The sequence below is a fragment of the Spea bombifrons genome, chromosome 5 (genome assembly GCF_027358695.1).
Source record: "Spea bombifrons isolate aSpeBom1 chromosome 5, aSpeBom1.2.pri, whole genome shotgun sequence".
In the NCBI taxonomy this organism is placed as follows: Eukaryota; Metazoa; Chordata; class Amphibia; order Anura; family Pelobatidae; genus Spea; species Spea bombifrons.
Genome location: NC_071091.1, coordinates 42270241 through 42295069, shown reverse-complemented (window position 1 = coordinate 42295069; position 24829 = coordinate 42270241). Strand labels below are relative to the sequence as shown.

The 24829-nt window shown below is 43.1% G+C and overlaps 1 protein-coding gene across 3 annotated transcripts in view; it reads right to left on the bottom strand.

Moving 5' to 3' along the window:
- HUS1 (HUS1 checkpoint clamp component) overlaps positions 1-24829 on the bottom strand; it is a 152659-nt gene that overhangs the window by 40308 nt on the left and 87522 nt on the right. For all 3 annotated transcript variants that reach the window (XM_053467780.1, XM_053467781.1, XM_053467782.1), the window contains one exon: positions 6628-6727. In XM_053467780.1, coding sequence (XP_053323755.1) covers positions 6628-6727 — 100 coding nt within the window. The remainder of the gene's footprint in view (positions 1-6627; positions 6728-24829) is intronic.

The following is a 24829-nucleotide window of genomic DNA, read 5'->3' as shown; positions in this document are numbered from 1 at the left end:
CTCTAACTCCCTAACCCCCCCTTCTCAGGATCTCCCCCCCCCCGCCCCGGTCACTTACCTTAAACTCCTGTGTTGGAAGCGTGAGGCGTTTGTCTCGGGTGCCGGCGCTTCACTGCTGATCGCCGGCGTCTGACGTCATATGCCGGCGCCCAGCGTAAAGCGCCGGCACCCGAGACAAACGCTTCCAACACAGGAGTTTAAGGTAAGTGACCGGGGCGGGGGGGGACACCGGACTCATTGGTGAGTCACCAGGACACTCTTTGCGGGCCGGTCCGAGCTATTCAGCGGGCCGGATGTGGCCCGCGGGCCGTGCTTTGCCCAGGTCTGGTCTATTCTGTTGGTTAAAAATAAAAAATAAAAGGGATAACATTTTCCTTATTCTTGTTCTGTTTGTATTTTATCAATTCTTCACGTTCCAGCGTGAAGAATTGATATTGTCTAGATCTCTCGTCATATACTTTCTCGTCGAATGCATCAATTAAAGCACCTGCTGGCTCGAGGAACTCTTTTTCCTCGGTATAGTTCCGCTTTAATCTTAAAAACTGGCCTTTCGGTATGTTTTCCAGCCATTTTTGAAGGTGACAACTTTCTTTTAAAATATACCGTATTTGCTCGATTATAAGACGACCCTGATTATAAGACGACCCCCCAAAATCTGAATATTAACTTAGGAAAAAAAGAAAAAGCCTGAATATAAGACGACCCCAAAGGAAAAAAGTTTTACCAGTAAATGTTAATTCATGTAAACAATTTTTTTTAATAAAAGCTATGATTGAGAAAAAGATTTTTTTTGTTTTTATTTCTTGTATTTTCCAACCTGTCCCCCAGTTACGCACATCTGCCCCCAGGCTTGCCACTCCAATATGGCACTGTAGCCCATGATATGCCTTTTAACCCTCTATATGCCACTGTGCCCCATGGTATGCCTTTTGACCCCCTATGTGCCACTCTGCCTCCAGAAATGCCTTATACCCCTATATCCCATTCTGGCATTTAGGGGGTTAAAATGCATATTATGGGGCAGAGTGGCATATAGGGAGGTATAAGGCATTTCAGGAGGCAGAGTGGCATTAAGGGAGTTAAAAGGCATTGTATAGAGCACTCTGCCTCCAGAAATGCATTATACCCCTTTATGCCACTCTGCCATTTAGGGGGTTAAAAGGCATATTATGGGGCAGAGTGGCATATAGGGAGGTATAAGGCATTTCAGGAGGCAGAGTGCTCTATTAAATGCCCCCTTAACGCCACTCCAGAAATGCCCTATGCCCCCATTTAACACACACACACACCCTATACCCCCATTTAACTAACTAACACACACACACACACACACTCCCCCCCCCCCCTCGACTATTGCAACTATAACTCCCGATTGAGCACATCTGGGACATCATGTCTCGCTCCATCCACCAACGCCACGTTGCACCACAAACTGTCCAGAATTTGGAGGATGCTTTAGTCCAGGTCTGGGTGGACATCCCTCAGGAGACCATCCGCAACCTCATCAGGAGCATGTCCAGGCATTGTAGGGAGGTCATACGGGTGTGTGTGTAAATATATATATATATATATATATATATATATATATATGTATATGTATGTATATATATATATATATATATATATATATATATATATATATATATGTGTATATATATTATACATATATAATATATATCTCCATACACACACACATATATATATATCTCCATACATACACATCCATACATATATATATATATACATATATAAAAAATCTAGGGCTTCAACTAACGATTATTTTAATAATCGATTAGTTGGCCGATTATCTTTTCGATTAATCGGATAAAAAAATGCAATTTTTTTAAATTTAAAATAATGTAATAAAAAACGTACAATTTACACTTTCATCTCTTTATTGCAATGGCCTCTCTCTATTCACCTTCTTATTTTACTGATATAATAATAAAAGCTACAAGAACCCAAACACAGTGTTTCTCAAACTAGGTTTAAATACAAAGTTATTAGTAAATATTAATTCATATGTTAACTTTTTTTCATATTTAATAAAAACTATGAGAAAAAAGCCTTGTTTATTTTTTCTTTTATTTACCAAACTGCCCCAGTTATGCACATCTGACCCCCAGCTTGCCACTCTGCCCCCATATATGCCTTATACCTCTTATATGCCAGATTCCACTGTGGCCCCTGATATGCCACTGTGCCCCCGATATTCCTTATACTCCTTATATGCCAGTGATATGCAACTGAGCCCCCTGATATACCTTTTAACCCCAGATATGTTTTATGCCCCCCTGATATGCCTAATATCGATATGCCTTATACCCCCTATATGCCCTGAAATTCATAATACCCCCCCATACACCACTATAACTCACCCATACACCACTCTGGCTCCTACCCCTCCCATACACCACCCTGGCTCCTACCCCTCCCATACACCACCCTGGCTCCTCCCCTCCCATACACCACTCTGGCTCCTCCCCTCCCATACATCACTTTGGCTCCTCCCCCTTCCCATACACCACTCTGCCTCCTCCCCCCTCCCATACACCACTCTGCCTCCTCCCCCCTCCCATACACCACTCTGCCTCCTCCCCCCTCCCATACAACACTCTGCCTCCTCCCCCTTCCCATACACCACTCTGCCTCCTCCCCCCTCCCATACACCACTCTGCCTCCTCCCCCCTCCCATACAACACTCTGCCTCCTCCCCCCCATACAACACTCTGCCTCCTCCCCCTCCCATACTCCACTCTGCCTCCTCCCCCTCCCATACTCCACTCTGCCTCCTCCCCCCTCCCATACTCCACTCTGCCTCCTCCCCCCCTCCCATACTCCACTCTGCCTCCTGTCAGCAACGGAGGTTTACAAGACACCAGGGAGCCGGGTAGAGAGGCAGAGTGGCATATGGGAGGGGGAGGAGGCTCCCATACACCCCTATGACTCCCCCCCCATACATCGCTCTGCCTCTCTACCCGGCTCCGTTGCTGACAGGCACTTTCACTGCAGCTTCATAGAAGCCTCAACGTAAGTGAAGGTGAGTAACGGAGGCTGTGCGATGCAGACCCCCACCAGCTGACAGAGAGAATGATTAGGAACCATTATTAAAATTTTGTTTGAAGTAATTAAGGAGATTAGGGCTGCAACAACTAATCGATAAAATCGATAATAATCGATAATGAAATTCGTTGCCAACGAATTTCATTATCGATTAGTTGAATCGATTATTATCGATTATTATCGATTATATAATCCGTTTGAGTGACTCACAGCAGCAGCTCCTACTTACCAGTCCCTCCCTGTAATCACTGTGACAACTGGCCCCGCCCCTTCCTTCTCCCAGAAGGCCAGAACCACATGGCTGTGACACTCATCTAACCAAGTATAAAATTAATATTTGGGCTGCTGAAAGTAAGGGGAGGTGGGGGTTAATTTAGGGGCAGTTATGGTTAATGGGGTGTTTAGGGTTATTTTAGGGGCACTTATGGATAATGGGGTGTTTAGGGGAGCTATGGTTAATGGGGTGTTTTGGGGCAGTTATGGTTAATAGGGTGTTTAGGGTTAATTTAGGGGCAGCTATGGTTAATGGGGTGTTTAGGGTTAATTTAGGAGCAGCTGTGGTTAATGGGGTGTTTGGGGTTAATTTGAGGCAGTTGTGGTTAATGGTGTGTTTAGGGTTAATTTAGGGGCTGTTGTGGTTGACAGGGTCTTTAGGGTTAATTTAGGGGATGCTGTGGTTAATGGGGTGTTTAGGGTTAATTTAGGGGCAGTTATAGTTAATGGGGTGTTTAGGGTTAATTTAGGGTAGTTGTATTGATGGGGTATTTAGAGTTAATTTAGGGGTAGTTATGGTTAATTTAATGATGAGGACTGAGGGTTAATTTGATTAATTTAATAAAGTTAACTTAAGGTGCAGTTAGAGATAAAGGGGGGCCCAAATTAAGGGGAATCTAAATCCTGGGGGCAGTGAAGATTAACCCAGTACTTATTTATAAAAGTATGGTGTCAGTGTGCTGTGAACGGGTAAGTGACTCTATGAGGGGACTATGAGATATCTGGGGGGGTATAAGGCATATCTGGGGAGGATGGAGTTACATATCTGGGGGTATAAGGCATATACATTATATAAGGCATATGTGGGGAGGGCAGTGTGGCATGTCTGGAGAGGACGGAGTGGTGTATCAGGTGGTATAAGGCATATCTGGGGCCACAGTGGCATATCTGGGGGTAGAGTGGAGTGGCATATGTGGGGAGGGCAGCGTGGCATGTCTGGGAGGCAGTGTGGCATGTCTGGGGAGGATGGAGTGGTGTAGCAGGGGGTATAAGGCATATCTGGGGCCACAGTGGCATATCTGGGGGTAGAGTGGAGTGGCATATGTGGGGAGGGCAGCGTGGCATGTCTGGGAGGCAGTGTGGCATGTCTGGGGAGGATGGAGCGGTGTATCAGGGGGTATAAGGCGTATCAGGCACAGTGGCATTTGTGGGGGTGGAGTGGTATATGTGGGAGGCAGCATGGAATGGTATATGTGGGAGGCAGCGTGGAATGGTATATGTGGGAGGCAGCGTGGAATATGTGGGAGGCAGCGTGGAGTGGTATATGTGGGAGGCAGCGTGGAGTGGTATATGTGGGAGGCAGCGTGGTATATGTGGGAGGCAGCGTGGCATATGTGGGAGGCAGCGTGGCATATGTGGGAGGCAGCGTGGCATATGTGGGAGGCAGCGTGGCATATGTGGGAGGCAGCGTGGCATGTCTGGGAGGCAGCGTGGCATGTCTGGGAGGCAGCGTGGCATGTCTGGGAGGCAGCGTGGCATGTCTGGGAGGCAGCGTGGCAAGCCTGGGCTGAAATGTGCATCAATTGGGGGGGCTGGTTGGGAAATAAAGACAAGAAATGCATTTTATCAAAGTTTTTTTTATTCTGCTGTTTGTATTTAACATCATTTGTTTATTAAATTATTTTAAATAAACGAAAAATTTACATTCATTTTTTTTATCTGATTAATCGACAAAATAATCGGCCAACTAATCGATTATGAAAATAATCGTTAGTTGCAGCCCTAAAGGAGATACTAAACCTTAAAATCGCTCCATCTCCTCAAATATTTTTATTTCATGTTGGATTACATAAACTACCAAAAAAGCAGAAAATGTTAATAGTTCAACTAGCATTAGCTAGTAAATTGGTTATTGCAAGAAACTGGAAAAAAAACAGGAAAAATATCTTAGGAAGAGATATAGGCACAAATACAATTCCAGTGTAAAATGGAAGAGGGCTACTATATGAGTATCGGGAAAAGGACAAAATATCTAGAGATATGGAATCCTTGGACAACCCATGCACATTCAAAAGAAAGATCCATTGAATAAGTTAACAATTAAGCTTAATAGCTTAATACACATGAACGATACCTGATAAATTAAAAACAAAGTCGTATATTTGATGAATGAATGGATGAATGACAATTCTTTAACAATATAACTCGTTACATAAATTTATATTACTTACCCATTTAGAATACAGTTTATTAAATGAAGGTGTAAGGGTAAAGTAAAGATAATTCGGGTTATAATAAACATAATATATTAATATAATTAATGTAACGTGGTGTCCGTATGTCTATATTGCGTAGTTATATTATATATATTAGTATGATATAATATAATATGACTACTCATGATAAGAAATATTATAAATAGAATACGGTAAATTTTATATATCAACCGTTATGTTTATTTATGTTTGTATGTTTTAAATGTATTTTTATGTTTATAAATAAAAATAATAAATTATAAAAAAAAATAAAAAAATAAAATAAAAGTGCAGCCAGCTGACCAGCTTTGGGGTAAAAAATGGTTTTGAAATAGCAAAACGCTACCGGTACTTATTGCCCCATAATGTGCAGAAAAAACAAAAAAAACTTTGGGTATTTCTAAACACAGGACAAATAGTAGAATCTATTTAACAGTTTTTTATTAGTTTTTGCAGATGAGTAAAAGATTTTTTTTTAGTAAAGTGAGAAAAAGTAATTTTTGTAACAAAAATAATGATATCTAAAGAAAGCCCTGTTTGTCCTGAAAAAAACAATATATAATGTGTGTGGGTACACAAAACGAGAAAGAAGAAAATTACAGCTAAACAGCAAAAATGTGCCTTTGTCCAAAAATGTACTACGAGTAAGAAACGGTCTTGTCATTAAGGGGTTAACCTCCATAACATCCCCTCATGAGAGTTACTTGTGAAAACAAATCATTCATGCTTGAGCAATCAACAAACTCACCTGCAATTTATCAACACAGTGCCAGAGTTCACAGAATCTTCCTGCATAGTAGATATGTTATCTAATTTAACTTACATAATACTGTGATAAACTAAACGCTGATATGTGACTATGAAAATGGAAAGTACAATAAGTGCATCTAGTGTGAACATTTTTTGAACAATTAGTAATCTGCATTCATTTAAGTGGATTGTTGACTAAGTACAAAAAGTTGCCCATGTGTATCACTTCTACACCAAGCTAATAGAGTGTGCATAATAACTACTGAGACACATCTGTCAGTTTTTAATATAAAAAATAATTAAATTATTTTGAAACAGTTTAATAAAATTTTACTTTTAAACTTACCCCAAGGTGGGTTCCCCAGATCTTTGAAATGAGTTGAAACAGACACCAAATCTGTTTCTATCTTTAAATTAATAACTCCATTTCCATTAGCTTCGATTACCTGTTGTTATAGTGCAAGAAAATTTAAAACAAATCAGACTTTTTAAACATGACCTTTTATTCCATACAGTAATATTGATTCAAAAAGACAGGGGAGTGCTACTCTATTTGGAAGTCACTACAAGAAGCCTTGCTTTTTATATTTGAGCTCCAATTCCATATATGGACACAAATTATTCCAATCAGTGATTAACTGCTTCAGAACCGTGTTTTTTTTTTTGTATCATGTTTGTACTAAATGACCAGAGCAGATTTTGTGCTTTTGATATGACTTTATTCAACTGATTGCCCACTAACTGATTAGTTACCCATACACGCTTTGTTTTACTCAGTACAGATAGGGCTTTCTTTTGAAATACTAATTATATATATAAACCATTTAGTATGAATCTAAAAACGTGGGGAAAATTAGGGGGGAAAAAAGGAAATATTTTCAGTTTCACCTATAGAAACTATATATAACCAGTGCAAATGGAAAAACCTTCAAAAGTGTATTTAGGTATTTGTCCTGTTATTGGAAACTCCACATATGCCTGGTATTTTCATTTATTTGGGCACTTACAGGGTTAAATATGAATGACGGGCATCACTGTTTCTAAACAAGATTTTTTTAAAAGTGGTATGCTGGGAGTTGCGCCCCAATAGCGCACAGAAAAATAAAAACTGCTAAACAAAAGTACATATTTTTTGAAAGTTGACATCCCAAAGTATTTTCCTAGGGTTTTTTTAGTAAAAATAATTTCCCTAGGTATGTGAAATTACTAAAACAACTTGTGATTTGTATTCAAAAACACCCCCAGAGTACAGGAATACCCCATATGCATGGGTATTATTATTATTATTTATAGTTTTATATAGCGCCATCAAATTCCGTAGAGCTGTACAATGGGTAGACAGGACATAACAAGTAGCATGTAACAAATTGACTAACAGAGATAACAGGTGAGGAGGGCCCTGCTCAAACGAGTTTACAATCTAGAGGGATTTAGGGTGTATTACACAATAGGTAAAAGGTAAAAGTGCCAGTGTAAGGGATGGACCAGCCACACTAGTAAAAGTATTGCAGGAGAAGGACTAGGAAAGGTGAGCTAAAGGAATATGGGAGGGCGTTAATGGGCTATGTTGTAAGCGTCCTTAAAAAAGTGGGTCTTTTTTGAAGGAATAAAAGGCACGGAGAAAGACGGATAGGCCGGGGGACAGCATTCCAGAATATAGAGGCAGCCCTTGAGAAATCTTGTAAGCGTGCGTGAGAACTAGAAATCAGAGGAGAGGATAGAAGGAGATCATTGGATGAGCGGAGAGACCGGTCAGGAGTGTATTTAGAGATGAGTGAGGCGATGTAGGGAGGGGAACCACTGTGAAGGGCTTTGAAAGTAAGAGTGAGGATTTTGAAATGAATCCTGAAGCGCACAGGCAGCCAGTGAAGAGACTGACAGAGGGGAGAGACATTAGTAAAACAATGTGAGAGGAAGATAAGTATGGCAGCAGCATTCATGGTGGATGTTTTTAAGATGGAGAAAACAGTTTTTAGAGACAGACTAGACTAAATATGGTGTGTGAACGAAAGGTCGGAGTCAAGGGTGACACCAAGACAGCGTGCATGAGCAGACGGGGAGATGATAGGACTAGGGCTTAAACAACTAATCGATATTAATCGATAATGAAAATCGTTGACAACGATTTTCATTATCGATTAGTCGAATCGATTTTTATCGATTATAAAAAGAGGTTTTTTTCAGAGCAAATGCTCTGAAAAACTCCTCTCCTTATATAATCCGATCTCAAACAGAGATCGGATTATAACACTAGAATCCAGATCCCCCACAACGCTGCAGGGGACCTGGATTCCCCTCACTGTCAGCCGGTGGGTGCCCGTCTCTCCCCTCCACTTCCGCTCCTACGATGCAGTGGCAGCATCACCTGATGTAGAAGCCCCAGCGGAAGTGAAGGTGAGTAACGGAGGCTGTCTGTGCACATCGTGCAGACCCCCATCGGGAGAGAGGCAGAGCGGTGTATGGGAGGGGGAGGAGGAGGCAGAGTTGTGTATGGGAGCCACCCTCCCATACACCAGTCTGGCCCCTCCCCCTCCCATACACCACTCTGCCTCCGTTGCTGACAGGAGGCAGAGTGGTGTATGGGGGGGGAGGCAAAGTGGTGTATGGGAGGGGGAGGAGGCAGAGGGGTGTATGGGAGGGGGGAGGCGGCAGAGTGGTGTATGGGAGGGGGGGAGAAGCCAGAGTGGTGTATGGGAGGGGGGAGAAGCAAGAGTGGTGTATGGGAGGGGGGAGGAAGCAGAGTGGTATATAGGAGGGGGGAGGAGGCAGAGTGGTATATAGGAGGGGGGAGGAGGCAGAGTGGTGTATGGGAGGGGGAGGAGGCAGAGTGGTGTATGGGAGGGGGGAGGAGGCAGAGTGGTGTATGGGGGGTATAATGAATTTCAGAGTGGCATATCTGGGGGAGGCAGAGTGGTGAATCAGGGAGTATAATGAATCAGGGTGGTGCAGGGCATTTATGGGGGGCAGAGTGGCATATCAGGGTACACAGTGGCATATAGGGAGGTATAAGGCATAAATGGGGGCGAGTGGCATATTGGAAGTTATAAGGCATATCAGGGGACACAGTGGCATATAGGGGTATAAGGCATATCGATATTAGGCATATCAAGGGGGCATAAGACATATCTGGGGGTAAAAGGTATATCAGGGGGCTCAGTTGCATATCACTGGCATATAAGAAGTATAAGGCATTTCGGGGGCACAGTGGCATATCAGGGGTACAGTGGAATCTCTGGCATATAGGAGGTATAAGGTATATCTGAGGCAGAGTGGCAAGCTGGGGGTCAGATGTGCATAACTGGGGGCAGTTTGGTAAATAAAAAAAATATAAACAAGGCTCTTTTTTTTTATATTTACTAATAACTTTGTATTAAAACCTAGTTTGAGAAACACTGTGTTTGGGTTCTTGTAGCTTTTATTATGTCAGTAAAATAAGAAGGTGAATAGAGAGAGGCCATTGTGATGAAGAGATGAAAGTGTAAATTGTACGTTTTTTATTACATTATTTTAAATTAAAAAAATGTGCACTTTTTTATCCGATTAATCGAAAAAATAACCGGCCAACTAATCGATTATTAAAATAATCGTTAGTTGCAGCCCTAGATAGGACCATTAACATTGAGGGAGATTGATGGGGGAATCTTAGCATTGGAGGGAGGGAAGATGAGGAGATCGGTTTTGGAGAGGTTAAGTTTCAAGAAACGTGCAGACATCCAGGTAGAGACAGATGCAAGGCAGTTAGTTACATGATCTAAGACAGAGGGAGAGAGATCAGGGGAGGATAGATAGATAGCAATTGCCCCCCCTAGGTTATTCCTTGCCCCCCCCTGTTGCCCCCCCGCCGAATTTGTAACCCCTTGACTGCTAACAACGGCATGGTGCTGCCGCTAGCAGTACCAGTCAGGTGCTAATGACGGCACCATGCCGTCACTAGCAATGCCTTACCTTGATGGAGGTCTGTGGACCTCCATCACCACCTACCCCGGCGATCTGCCCTTAAAATGGAGGGCATCACCGGGGCCACCCGATCTGCCCGGTGACGTCTCGCGCAATGACGCGATGACATCACCGCGCAACTTTATTAACAACTGACAATTGTCAGTTAAAGAGATATGGGGGCATGCTGCTTAGATGCCTGTATCTCAGGCATCTTAGCAGCTACATACCCCCAACATATACCGTTGGAAAGGTAATCGCCTCGCCTTTCCAACGGTATATATATATATATATATATATATATATATATATATATATATATATATATATATATATATATATATATATATATATATATATATATATATATGTAAAAAATAATAAAAAATATTAAGTTAAAAAAATAAAAATGTAAAAAAAATGATTTGGGGGTCTCTAAAGGCAGATAAAAAAAGATCAAAATTGCCTAGAGACCCCCAAATTAAATTATTTAAACATAAAGTAGTTTAACTTTAAAAAAAAAAAAAAAAAAAGTTTAAGTATTCTAGCTAAATGATCACTGTGGTAGCCAATGTTACCACAGCGATCATATAGCTATAAAAAGTCACATTCCCTTTTTAAAAATGGCCGATACTAATTTTTAATCCTATGATCCCTTTGATCATGGGGTTAAATTTAGCCAACGGTAGAGGGAGGCAATTTTTGAAATCCTGATGAACTGCAAATATTATTAAAATCAGCCATTTAGAGTGTGCGGTACGTGAGTAACCATCTCATCCCTGGAGCACCTTGCATTTTTACTGCAAAACTTATTTTTGCTGTAAAAGTGATTTTTTTTTCTCCCTTTACCATCTTTTCTTTGGGATTGTAAGGGGAAAGAATGGTGTGTGAGTGAATGTATGGAAAGTATGGTGTGTGCTTCTGTGATTGAATGGAGATATGAAAGGCGTGTGAATGGTCAGTAATTAGGGTTGAAGCCTTGACGTGGCATTACTGCTCACTTAGGAAGTTAAATTATGGCACAAAAAGTACACATTTGCAAAAACGACATCCCTTGGCGCATCAAATGAGGGGCTGTATGTGTTTCTAGTACAAACCTGGAGTGCGCAAGACACAAATGAACATGTCGCTATGGTTAGAAAAAACATATTTTCTAGCCAAAGCGACATATTCTATCATTATTTGTGCACTCAACATTTGTCCTAGAAATACATGTAACCCCTCATTTGAAGCTCCAAGGGATGTAGTTTCTTAAAATGGATGAATTGTCTGAATGAGGGAGAGCATGCGTTAATATGTGGATGAATTGTCTGAATGAGGGAGAGTATGAGTTAATATGTGGATGAGTTGTCTGAATGAGGGAGAGCATGAGTTAATGTGATTGTGCGTATCATAGATGTATAATTGTGGAAGGGCAAAGATGGCACTAACAGGATGTTTGAGCCTTGGGGACCAAGATGGCACAGGCAGGGTGTATATGGGACAAAGATGGCAAATCGTATGTGTGTTATCTGGGTGCTGGCCAGGTTCTATGTGTGCAGTGTGGACACCAGGGCTGGCTTTGGGGTGTGCAACCTGTGATCTATCCCTGTAATTTAGCGGGTTTTAAATATACCATTAATGCCGTGTTTTTATGTGAATTCCAATTGATCTATACCTGCAAAGCTGGGTTTTTGTGTGTTCTTCTGTATATGCTATGCTATGTTTCCATACATTATTTATGTACACCTGCAAATACAGGGTTTGTATGTCTTGTTCAGTTGATTAATACCTGCAATGCTGTTTCCATGTATTTATTTGATCTATACCTGCGATGCTACGTTTCATATATTATTATTGTATACCTGCAAATACAGGATTTGTATGTCTGATTCTGTTTATTTGATATATACCTTCAGTGCTGAGATCACAAGTGAATTTCAATTGATCTATACATGCAAAGCTGGGTTTGTGTGTTAATGTGTTGATCTATACCTGCTATCGGCAGCAGGGTCTAATATTTATATATATATTTATATATATATCGGCAGCAGGGACTAATATTAATATATTTGGGCAGCAGGGGCTAATATATATATATATCAGCAGCATGATCTAATATTAGGCCCTGAAATCATTTAGTGCAAAAGTTAAGGTATTGTGTTGTTTAAAGGATTTCAAGGATTAGTCGTACTAAATTGTGGCTTCAGGCTTCCCATGTTGAATGATAAAGTATTGTATTGGCCAATAACAAAAGTATCATTCCATAGCACATTACTTTTGGCAATATATATATATATATATATATATATATATATATATATATATATATGTGTGTGTTTTTTCAGTGGTATGATTTAATGGTGGAAATTATTAATGCCCCCCCAGTTTGACTGTGGTATCTTGTGTGCCCCCCCTATATATTGTTTCTAGAGTCGCCACTGATAGATAGATCTGGGTGTCATCAGCATACAGGTGGTATTGAAAGCCAAAGGATGAGATCAGTTTGCCAAGGGAGGAAGTGTAAGGGGAGAACAGAAGGGGTCCTAAAACTGAGCCTTGGGGTACCCCAACTGAGAGAGGGAGGGGAAGTGTTACTGGAGACAGAGACGCTGAAGGTACGATCAGAGAGGTAGGAAGTGAGCCAGGAGAGAGCAGTGTCACGGAGGCCAAGATCATGAAGCATTGAAGGAGAAGAGGGTGGTCCACAGTGTCAAAAGCAGCAGAAAGGTCCAGTAGGATTAGCATGGAGTAGTGGCCCTTGGATTTAGCAGCGAGTAAGTCATTAGTAACTTTTGTAATGGTGGTCTTAGTAGTGTCGAGGGCGTTGTCTCTTTGGCACTACGGTTTCAAAACTGGAACGTGTATTACAGTTTTCAAACATGAAACATTGACAGATCAGGTCTTATTTTAACCCCCTAAAACTATATAGTTCCAAAAACTAGACCGCTCAGGGGATCTAGTTAGGGGCATATTGGCTTGTCCTAAGCAGCTGACTCCACACTTACGCCTTCCAAAGTTAGTCTAACAAAAAAAAAGAAAACATTTTTCACATCCACTTTGCAGTTTCACCATGTTTATTTTTCAGAGTGGATATGTGAAATAACAAAATAGTTGTTGATTTGTGTTCAGTAGCACACCACAAATATAGCAACCCCCAACATCCATGGATAAGTAATGTTTCTCAGATATTGTGGAGTCAAAACTGGAACATGTGCATTTAAATTTTTAAACTTTGTTTAATATATTTTTATCAGATCACTTGTAAGTTACAAGTTTAGGCCACTGACATTGATCAGGGAGACTAATCTCTCTTTCTAGGGCAGGGTCATTCACGGACTGCCATAATGATCAGACCACTCCTATTGGCTAGGAGTGATCTGATCATCATCAGCCCCAACTGCTGCAGAAACTTAACTGACAGCAATTGACCTGGAAGCACCCTTGTGGGGACAAATATTAACCCCTGCAATGCCGCGATGGTGTCATATGCTATCACGGCATTTAATGGGTTAACACTGCACGATCACTCTTAATGGAGCAATCAAGCAGCAGGGGAGGGTTAATCTTTACACTCATGTGGAGACCAAAGAAACCTTGGTCCCTGTTCCTGAAGCTGCCTCTGGCAGCAGGAACACAATTGCCGGTAAACAATCACAGCATTGAACTGATTAACGCTGCACTGTCGCTCTCAAGGAGCGATCAGGCAGCAGTGGAATGTTGTGGCAGGTCCCCACACTTGTGGGACCCAATCAACACACAACTCCCTTCCATGAAGCTGCCTGTGTCAGCTGAAAACACGATCAGAATTGCTCCCGTGGGAGTGATCAAATGCTCTGGGGTACTGTGCCGGTCTGCCCATACACCTGGGCAGACAGCAGCAACAGTGCCCCATGATCAACACGATTGTGGCGACGTGGTGGCATTTTTTTTTTTTATGAAGTACCAGGTCATAGAACCGCTGAGCCCACCACCATGCTCAGTCAATGCTATATTAAAGTATTGTGCAAAAATTTTAGGCAGGTGTAAAAAAATGCTATAACATAAGAATCCTTACAAAATAGATTTTTTTTATATATCATTTAACAAAGTACATTGAACAGGAGGAAAATCTAAACCAAATAAATATTTGGTGTGACCTTAAGTTCAGAAGACTTCAGTGATGATGTTGCACACAACATAGCATGCAACATAATTGCGTAAATATGGAGGCCCTTTAAATGTATATACCGTATTAGCCCGAACATAGGCGGCACTCCCCCCCCCACCACTTTCGGTCTTTAAAATGGGGGTGCGGCCTATATTCAGGGTCTAGCGCAATTCATATCTCCCGACGCCCGGGACATGCAGTTCAGGGCTGGTGTTTTTTTTCCTCTTTCATTCATCCCTGCTGCTTACCAACGCTGCTGGGGACCTGGTGACATTACCTTCCGGTGCTCCACCATAGAAGCCCAGCAAAAGTCCCGGCAGCGGAGGTTGTCTACGCGTTGAATGATGGTCGGCCCACCGGGAAATCGGTGTCCCTGTTAACGCACCTTGAAGTCCGACAGGCCGCATTTGGCCCGCGGGCCGCACGTTGGACGCCCCTGAAATAGCTACTTTACATATCTGAACTGGAGGCACATTATTATTATATTTATTATCTTGTATTTACCGTATTTGCTCGATTATAAGACGACCCTGATTATAAGACGACCCCCCAAAATCTGAATATTAACTTAGGAAAAAAAGAAAAAGCCTGAATATAAGACGACCCTAAAGGAAAAAAGTTTTACCAGTAAATGTTAATTCATGTAAACTATTTTTTTTAATAAAAGCTATGATTGAGAAAAATATTTTTTTTTTGTTTTTATTTCTTGTATTTTCCAACCTGTCCCCCAGTTACGCACATCTGCCCCCAGGCTTGCCACACCAATATGGCACTGTGGCCCATGATATGCCTTTTAACCCTCTATATGCCACTGTGCCCCATGGTATGCCTTTTGACCCCCTATGTGCCACTCTGCCTCCAGAAATGCCTTATACCCCTATATCCCATTCTGGCATTTAGGGGGTTAAAATGCATATTATGGGGCAGAGTGGCATATAGGGAGGTATAAGGCATTCCAGGAGGCAGAGTGGCATTAAGGGAGTTAAAAGGCATTATATAGAGCACTCTGCCTCCAGAAATGCCTTATACCCCTATATGCCACTCTGGCATTTAGGGGGTTAAAAGGCATATTATGGGGCAGAGTGGCATATAGGGAGGTATAAGGCATTTCAGGAGGCAGAGTGCACTATTAAATGCCCCCTTAACGCCACTCTGCCTCCTGAAATGCCTTATACCTCCCTATATGCCACTCTGCCCCATAATATGCCTTTTAACCCCCTAAGTGCCAGAGTGGCATATAGGGGTGTAAGGCATTACACACACACACACACACACACACACACACACACACACTTACTTACCGGTGCTTCCAATTTCCTGCTGCATTGCCGGGGCAGCGGGTTGACGTCTCATTCCGCGGCAGCCGGAAGGAGGTGGAGTTGGCAGCGGGGGTTTGTATGCGTCCGTCGCAAATACCTTCCCCGGCTGTCAGAGATCAGGAACTCTGGAACTCTGTTCTCTGACAGTCGGGGAAGGTATTTGCGACGGACGCATACAAACCCCCGCTGCCAACTTCACCTCCGGAAGCACCGGTAAGTGTGTGGGGAGGGGGGGGCGACGACAGGAGGATCCAGGTCCCCTGCAGCGGTGCGGGGGATCTGGATCTTAGTCTCCTAATCAGACCTCTATTTGAGGTCTGATTAGAAGACGACCCCGATTATAAGACGAGGGGTATTTTTCAGAGCATTTGCTCTGAAAAAAACCTCGTCTTATAATCGAGCAAATACGGTATATAGCACCAACAATTTACACAGTGCGTAATACAATACATATATTCGGTGGAAGTAGATTCCAGAGATATGGGGCAGCTCGAGTGAAATCTTGTAGACAGGAAAAGGAAGGGGTGATAAGTGAGGAGAAGAGCCTTAGCCCATGGGAAGAAGGTAAGGCTTGAGTAGGAAAGTATTTGTTTATGAGGGTCGAGACAGTGGAATGCCAACCAGAAGAGTGTTGCAGTAATCGAGACAGGAAATTATAAGTGAATGAACCAGAGTTTTTGTGGATTCTTGGGTCAGGAATGGCGGATGCAAGAGATATTTTTTAGTTGCAAAGCGGCAGGATCTGGCGAGGCACTGAATGTGAGGGATGAAGGAGGTTAAACCTAAGGATGACCAAGGATGACCCCAAGGCATCGGGCCTGGTTACTAGGAGAGATTAATTGTGTTGTTAATGGTGATAGAGAATGCAGGTAGTGGAGTGGAGATGGAACGAGGGAAGATAATGAGTTCAGTTTTAGAAAGATTAAGTTTCAGGTAGCGTTGTGACATCCATGAAGAAGTAGCAGACAAGGAGTTAGTATTACGGGACATGACAGACGGAGAGATCAGGAGAAGACAGGTAGATTTGGGCATCATCTGCATATAGATAATACTGGAGGCCAAATGAGCTGATTGGTTTGCCAGATAAAGTATAAAGAGAGAACAGCAGACAGCCAAGGACTGAACCTTTGGGGATGCCAACCGAAAGTGGAAGGGGTGATGATGGCTTGCCAGAGAAGTTGACAGAGAAGGAACTGTTAGACAGATATAAGGAGATCCAGGAGGGATCTGTATCTCGAATAGCTGTCGATGCAAGTAATCAACAGTATCAAAAGCAGCAGAGAGATCTAAGAATGGAGAAGTGACCTTTTGCTTTAGCAGAGAGCAAGCCATTGGAGACTTTTGTTAGAGCCTTTCAGTAGAGTGAAGTGGTTTGAAACCAGAGTGTCAAGGAGGGAATTAGAGGAAGTTAGTAAGGCGATTGCACACAATCTGTTCAAGCAATTTAGAGGAAATATAGAGTTAGGGTGGTAGTTAGTCAAACAGAGGGGATTGAAGGAAGGATTTTTTACAATGGGTGTGATTAGCGCATGCTTGAAGGCTGTAAGTACTGTTCCAAATGATAGAGAAAGATTAGTAAGAGACTTGTGTGAGGTGTGATGGGATGGGGTCAAGGGGACAGGTTGTTGGGTGAGAGGAAGAAAGAAGAGGCTATTGTACAGTTGTAGGGGAAAAGGCAGTTAGTATGGGATTACTCTGGACTCCTGAATTGAAATGAACAAGTTGAGAGATGTGCAGCAGCCTTTAAAAATAAATCAACAGAGATCATCTAACATCCGAGGATTGTAGGTGTTTCAATAAGTCCCATGTTGGCAAGTCTGGAAGAGACATCTGGATAACCTTGTCAGAAATCTTCAGACCCAAGAGTGAGAGGTCAAGTTGACGTCTAAAAAGGAACTCAAGACTGCAATATGAGCTTTACCTGTAGCCAGTCATATACCCTTGAAAAAGCCAGAATGTAGAAACTCTGGAGCTTAAGGAACCAATGGATGGAACAGAGAGGAGTTTCTGAGTGAGCACCACCTTTCAAGAGGATAATTATAACTAATATTGAAAGACTGCATGTGTGTAAAAGTGCCTGTTCAATCTCAAAGCCATCAGCTGAAGTAGATGGCTGGAGACGGGTGAAGAATAGGTCCTTGTTAGAACAGGTTTGGAGGGCAAAAAGGTGGACTTATGGATATCAGTACCAAATCCGTGTTCCCCGCACTCTACTTGGCCAATTTTGGGGCAACCAGAACAGCAGCTCCTCTCTCTGATCTTATCTTATTGAGCACTCTGGAAAGAAGGATGGAGGATAAATGTAGCCTGGACTCCCTGGCCAGCTTTGGGGAAAAATTTGCTTGTTGATAATGCCATCAAAATCTATGTCTAGGAAGCTGAAGCGAGTAACAACCCCCTGGAAATATCCATATGAAGAATGAATTATCCTGTTTGAATTTGATGTCTGCTCAAATAGTCTGCTTGAAGATTAGGGGAACCATCAATCATTATTTCACTTTTGTAAATCATACTCTGCCAAGTCTGTAAGGTCTTCTAAACCATCAAGAGTTCCAAATACTTCATATGGAGATGGGCTTTTTGAAGTGACCATAGCCATAGGAGGGAAGAAGTTCCCTAGACATGCAGTTTTGTGTCTGTATAAGTATGCGTTAGACAGAACACACTTGGAGCCAAGGCTTCACTGAAAAGAATTAGCCACACAAAGAAAGCCTGGCATCAAGACTTAGAGGGGCTGGGCTGCTCCCCTCTTGACTTATTCTTGGAGGAACTACTATGAGTGTGTGGTTTATCCTTGTATGACCTAGAAGATCTGCATGTTTCTTGGTCCTTTGTAGAATGAAAGGTAATTGATGTAGAACTAAGAGAATGCTTGAATAGAGTGCCAGTATTTATCTCTGAAACATTACATTTATTTATAAAGCGCCGGCAGATTCCGCAGCACTGTTACAGTCAGTAGAACAATTTCACATACAAAAACACATACAATAACAAACTGGTGCAAAGGAGAGGAGGCCCCTGCTTTTCGAAGCTTACAATCTAGTCGGAGGTTGAGGGGGAAGTGAGGCAATGGGGATGAGTTGATCTGGTTCCGATGATGTACATGTTCCAACTAGTCTTCCAGATTATTGCAAAATAAGTCTTTGGCAATTATTATTCTTAGAAGCAACTCACTTGAGTTGCTTCTGCATAGATAGTCTCTTTTGAAGTAGGCCATTTTAAGTATAAGTTTAAAAAGAAAACAGGAGTTTAAAAGAGAAAAGCAGATTAGACAAGGTACCATTATATAGATTTCTTTGGGCTATTTTTGTTTAACTTTTAGTTTTGTACTTTTAACTGTATCTGAAGGGTGTTTTTCTGTTTATTGTTTAGATTTCTCGTTATTAATTTTTCTTTCCCCATACTTGTTGATTCTGTGTGTGGTTATGGGAGTTAGCAAGATTGATGGTCTGGCTCAGTGCACATCTTGCTCCATATATGCATGCCTGGATGAATCCATCCACGGTCCATACCTCTGAGGCAGGTGTGAGCAAGTGGCTTCTCTAGAAGCTCATATTGGAGATCTGGAGAAGCAAGTAGCTGTACTGGAGGAAGCTGTTCCTTCTTACAGCCGAGGGAGCAGCCCCTCTAGTATGGTGGGGTTGAGAGTGTAAGAAAGACTAGACAGGTTGTGGTGGTAGGGACTCTATAATAAAGAGAGTAGACAGATTGGCTCAACCGGACAGTTTGCCGTCTCCTGGGTGCTCGGGTCCAGCATTTTGGGAGGGGATGGGGAAGACCCGGCTGTCATGGTCCATATTGGTACCAATGAAAAAGTCAGTGAACTGAAGAAAAGGACCTCCAAGGTAGTATTCTCAGAAAAATTACCTGTGCCGCGCGCAACAGTAGAGAGGCATCGGGAGATTAGGGAGGTTAATGTGTGGCTAAGGTCATGGTGTCATGAGCAGATCTGTCATCTGCCTTGAGCAGATTCACATGGTATATCTGCTCAGGTTTTCTTTTACCTGGTTGCTGTACTTTATAATTCACTTCACCTACTCTTTCTATTATAGTGAAGGGACCCTGCTATTTAGCTAGGAACTTGCTCTCTATGGAAGGGACAAGTACCAACACGCGATCCCCTGGTGTAAATGTACGGATCTTAGCACCCCTATCATAAACCCTTTTTGTATTCCTTGAGCCTGTTCTAAGTGTTTTTTTCACAGTTGGCATCACAGCTGAAATTCTGTCCTGCATTTGTGAAACATGTTCTATCACACTTTTGTAGGGAGTGACCTGCCCTTCCCAAGTTTCTTTAGCCACATCCAACAACCCACGTGGATGTCTACCATATACCAGCTCAAATGGTGAATACCCTGTAAATGACTGAGGCACTTCCCTTACCGCAAACATTAGATATGGAAGCAAAAAGTCCCAATTTTTTCCGTCTTTGTCCACTACTTTCTTTAACATCTGCTTAAGAGTCTTATTAAATCTCTCCACTAAGCCATCAGTTTGAGGGTGATAGACTGAGGTACGTAGTTCAGACACCTTAAACAATTTACAAAGTTCCTTCATCACCTAAGACATAAAGGGGGTTCCTTGATCTGTAAGTATTTCTTTTGGAATGCCCACCCTACTGAAAACCTGAACCAACTCCTTTCCAATGGTCTTAGATGAAGTAATGCGCAAAAGTATGGCCTCTGGATAGCGTGTAGCATAGTCCATTATGACTAAAATATGTTGGTGACCACGGGCTGACCTTATCAGGGGACCAACCAAATCCATCCCAACCCGTTGGTACTTCAATTATCGGTAAGGGAACTAAGGGGCTACGGAAATGAGGCATAGGTGCATACATCTGACACTCTGGGCATGATTCACAATACTCTTTTATATCACAATCCATGCCAGGCCAGCAGAATCCTAGCAATATTCTCTCTGTAGTTTTCTGGATCCCCAAATGGCCACCCACAATGTGCCCGTGTGCCAGATCTAATACTGTCCTCCTATAGGCCTTTGGAACCACTAGCTGCTGTACGGTATCCTCCCCTTTTTTTATCAACTTGGTATAGTAAATAATTTTCCAGGACCATATATGGAAAAGCAAGGCTAGCTCCAGGCTCCACATGTACCCCATTCACTATTTTTACGTTTTCTCTGGCTTGAACCAGTGTAGGGTCCTTTAACTGCTCACTTTGAAAATCATCTTTTCTGACCTCTAAATCGGATATACATGATTGTGGGACCCCTTGAGTTTCTGTCTCTGACAGTGGTTCTTCCAAGTCCCCTGTCATAACAGTAAAGAGAAAGGATAGGGGCCTTTCTGCCAACACCCCAACTACATCCTCCGTTGGGGAACTCTCAAATGGATCAGGGCTTAGGTTAGCCGGTGGAGGCCTATCAGGGGCACCATGTTTAATCACAAGATTGTTCTCCCATAATTTCCAAAAATAAGGAAAGTCCCTTCCAAGAATAACCTCATGCATTAAGGCGGGGACTATCCCCATCTTGTGATACACGGAACCATAGGGAGTTGAAATACAAGCTACAGCAGTTTGGTACTCACAAGTATCCCCATGTACACATGTTACTGTGAAAGTGTCTGGTTGCCTGTTAGAAGAACCTATGAGGCTGGCCTTTATCAGACTTACTACACTCCCGGAGTCTAACAAATCCACCACCTTTTTATCATCCACTGTCAGCTCGCACAGGGGTCTGTTAGAACCTTCTGAGCTGGTAGCGGTACACACTACTTCAGCAAACAGACATACGTTTCTTCAAAAAAGCTGCATCACACGGCATAGGTTCAACAGTCACAGGACAGATCATAGCAATATGACCCAACTCATGGCAATGAAAACATCTTATGACATCTCTGCTTTGTCCATAATCCTGCATGTTAGGTTTTCCTGAGCCCAGTCTCATCCTTCTCACGGAAAGTCTTTACATTCTTCCCAGCTCCCATAAACCCCGGAACAGTCTTACCAGGAACTCTTGCCATCCGGACAGTTGAGCGCTGGTGCTGGGTGCTACTGAACAGCTCGCCAGCGGCAGAATACCGTTCCACAAGATCCACAAGTTGGTCTGCTGTTTTAGGATCTCCGTGGCTTACCCACTTTCTTAATGCTGGGGGTAGAGCCCTTAGGTATCGGTCCATGACAACACGTTGCACCACCTCAGGTGCTGATAAAACATCTGGTTGTAGCCACTTCCTGGTCAGATGGACGAGGTCAAACATCTGGGAATGCGGTGGCTTATCCACATTGTATGCCCACTGGTGTACTCTCTGAGCTCTGACAGCTAAAGTGACACCCAAACGAGCAAGGATCTCTGCTTTGAGTTTATCAAAGTCTTTGGCTGCCTGCGGTTCAAGATCAAAATAAGCCTTTTGCACTTCCCCTACAAGGAATGGGGCCACCAAGCCTGCCCAACGTGCCCTGGGCCACGCTTATTGCATAGCTGTCCTTTCAAACGCCTCCACATCATCCGCTGGGGTGATCTTTTGCAAATAGTGGTTCACATGGATAACCCTTGTGCGGGGACTCTGGTTGCATGTTTGGCAAATTTGCCACACCCTGTACCACCTCCTGCAGCGTCTGGCGGTCCTTATTTGTGGCCTCGGTTAATGCAACCAGCTGGACTGCCAACAGGCGGTTTGCTTCCTGCAAGTGTATATTAGCCTCCGGCTGAGCTGCATTTGTGCGCTGTTGCTCTCTGGTAACCTCCAGCTGAGCAGCAGCCGATCGCACCAAGGCACTCACCACGTCATCCATTTTATGACACTTAAACATGTTGCGTCAGCCCGGTCGGTAGCCCCTGGCAACGGCTCCGCAAACTTTACAGCCAACGGGTGGGCCTAACGACGTGGTACCCGCATTCTCCACCAATTGTGAGATAGGTGTGGGATCGCCCCTCGCTGATGTCAAGGGGCAAGTGCCCGTCTTCATTCAAACCAGGCAAACAGCAGTAAGTTCGTGCAATCTGACACAGGGTCAGGTTTATTAGAAAGGTTGCAAAGACAAAAGAAATATAACACAGCAACAAAAGAAATACCGTATTTGCTCGATTATAAGACGAGGTTTTTTTCAGAGCAAATGCTCTGAAAAATACCCCTCGTCTTCTAATCGGGGTCGTCTTCTAATCAGACCTCAAACAGAGGTCTGATTAGGAGACTAAGATCCAGATCCCCCGCACCGCGGCAGGGGACCTGGATCCTCCTGTCTCACCCCCCCCCATCATACACACACTTACCGGTGCTTCCTGCTGTATTGCCGGTGCAGCGGGTTGACGTCTACACGATCCGCATAGACAACGTCCGCTGCAGCCGGAAGGAGGTGTGGCTAGCAGCGGGGGTTTTCTGCGTCCGTCGCGTAGACCTTCCCCGACTGTCAGAGATCAGAGTGCGGCACCGGTGCGGGGAACTCTGATCTCTGACAGCCGGGGAAAGTATACGCAACGGACGCATACAAACCCCCGCTGCCAACTCCACCTCCTTCCGGCTGCAGCGGAAGGCGACGTCAACCCGCTGCCCCGGCTGGAAGCACCGGTAAGAGAGGGCTGAGAGGGGAGAGAGGGGGAAGGGGGGGGGGAGAGAGTGAGTGTGTGTGTGTGTGTGTGTGTGTGTGTGTTAAATGGGGGTATAGGGTGTGTGTGTGTTAAATGGGGGCATAGGGCATTTCTGGAGTGGCGTTAAGGGGGCATTTAATAGAGCACTCTGCCTCCTGAAATGCCTTATACCTCCCTATATGCCACTCTGCCCCATAATATGCCTTTTAACCCCCTAAATGCCAGAGTGGCATATAGGGGTATAAGGCATTTCTGGAGGCAGAGTGCTCTATACAATGCCTTTTAACTCCCTTAATGCCACTCTGCCTCCTGAAATGCCTTATACCTCTCTATATGCCACTCTGCCCCATAATATGCATTTTAACCCCCTAAATGCCAGAATGGGATATGGGGGTATAAGGCATTTCTGGAGGCAGAGTGGCACATAGGGGGTCAAAAGGCATACCATGGGGCACAGTGGCATATAGAGGGTTAAAAGGCATATCATGGGCCACAGTGCCATATTGGAGTGGCAAGCCTGGGGGCAGATGTGCGTAACTGGGGGACAGGTTGGAAAATACAAGAAATAAAAACAAAAAAAATATTTTTCTCAATCATAGCTTTTATTAAAAAAATAGTTTACATGAATTAACATTTACTGTAAAACTTTTTTCCTTTGGGGTCGTCTTATATTCAGGCTTTTTCTTTTTTTCCTAAGTTAATAATCAGATTTTGGGGGGTCGTCTTATAATCAGGGTCGTCTTATAATCGAGCAAACACGGTACCTTGTCTGTCCGGCACTTACTATACAAGGGATGTCCCTCACTACCAGCTGGAGAGCTTCTCTCTGCCAACTTAACATAATATGTCCAGCAAACTTTACTCACATGTCTCTCCCACATACAGGCTTTCTGTGTCCTCAGCCAGAGAGCTATCTGCCCTCCTGGCTTCCCTTTTATATCCGCCCTCTCATTCACCTAAATTAATCACCTAGCAGGTGGAAGAATCTGGTGTTACTTCACATAGGAAAGGAATCTAGGAGAAACATACCTCCCTTCCACCACCAATCCTACATTAATGTCACAGTAATAATAAAAATTCACATAAAATACAAGAGACTCATTATAATATTAAATGTATGCTTACTAATGCAATAGCATACACTAAGCAATATGACATAATAGGCATAACGGAAACATGGGGGGATGAGATGCATGACTGGGCAGTTAACTTAAATGGTTACATGTTATTTAGAAAGGATAGGAAAATCAGGAAGGGTGGTGGAGTATGCTTGTATGTTAATGAGCTAAAGTCTAATATTAAGCAACTTGAATGTGACAAGCAAAAATGTAGAAGCTTTATGGGTAGATATCAGCTTGTGGCAAAAGAAAAAGGTAATCAAATACTGGATGGGATATGTTATAAACCACCTAATGTTAATACTGATGAGGAAGAACAGCTGTTAGAGCAAATTGAGAAAGCTGCATATTTGGACAACACGTTAATTATTGGAGATTTTAATTGCCCGGACATAAATTGGTATAAAGGGACTAGTAGTTCAACAAGGGGATTCAGGTTTTTAAATGACACCTTCATGTCACCACTGGTACAAGCACCAACTAGAAATCAGTCTTATA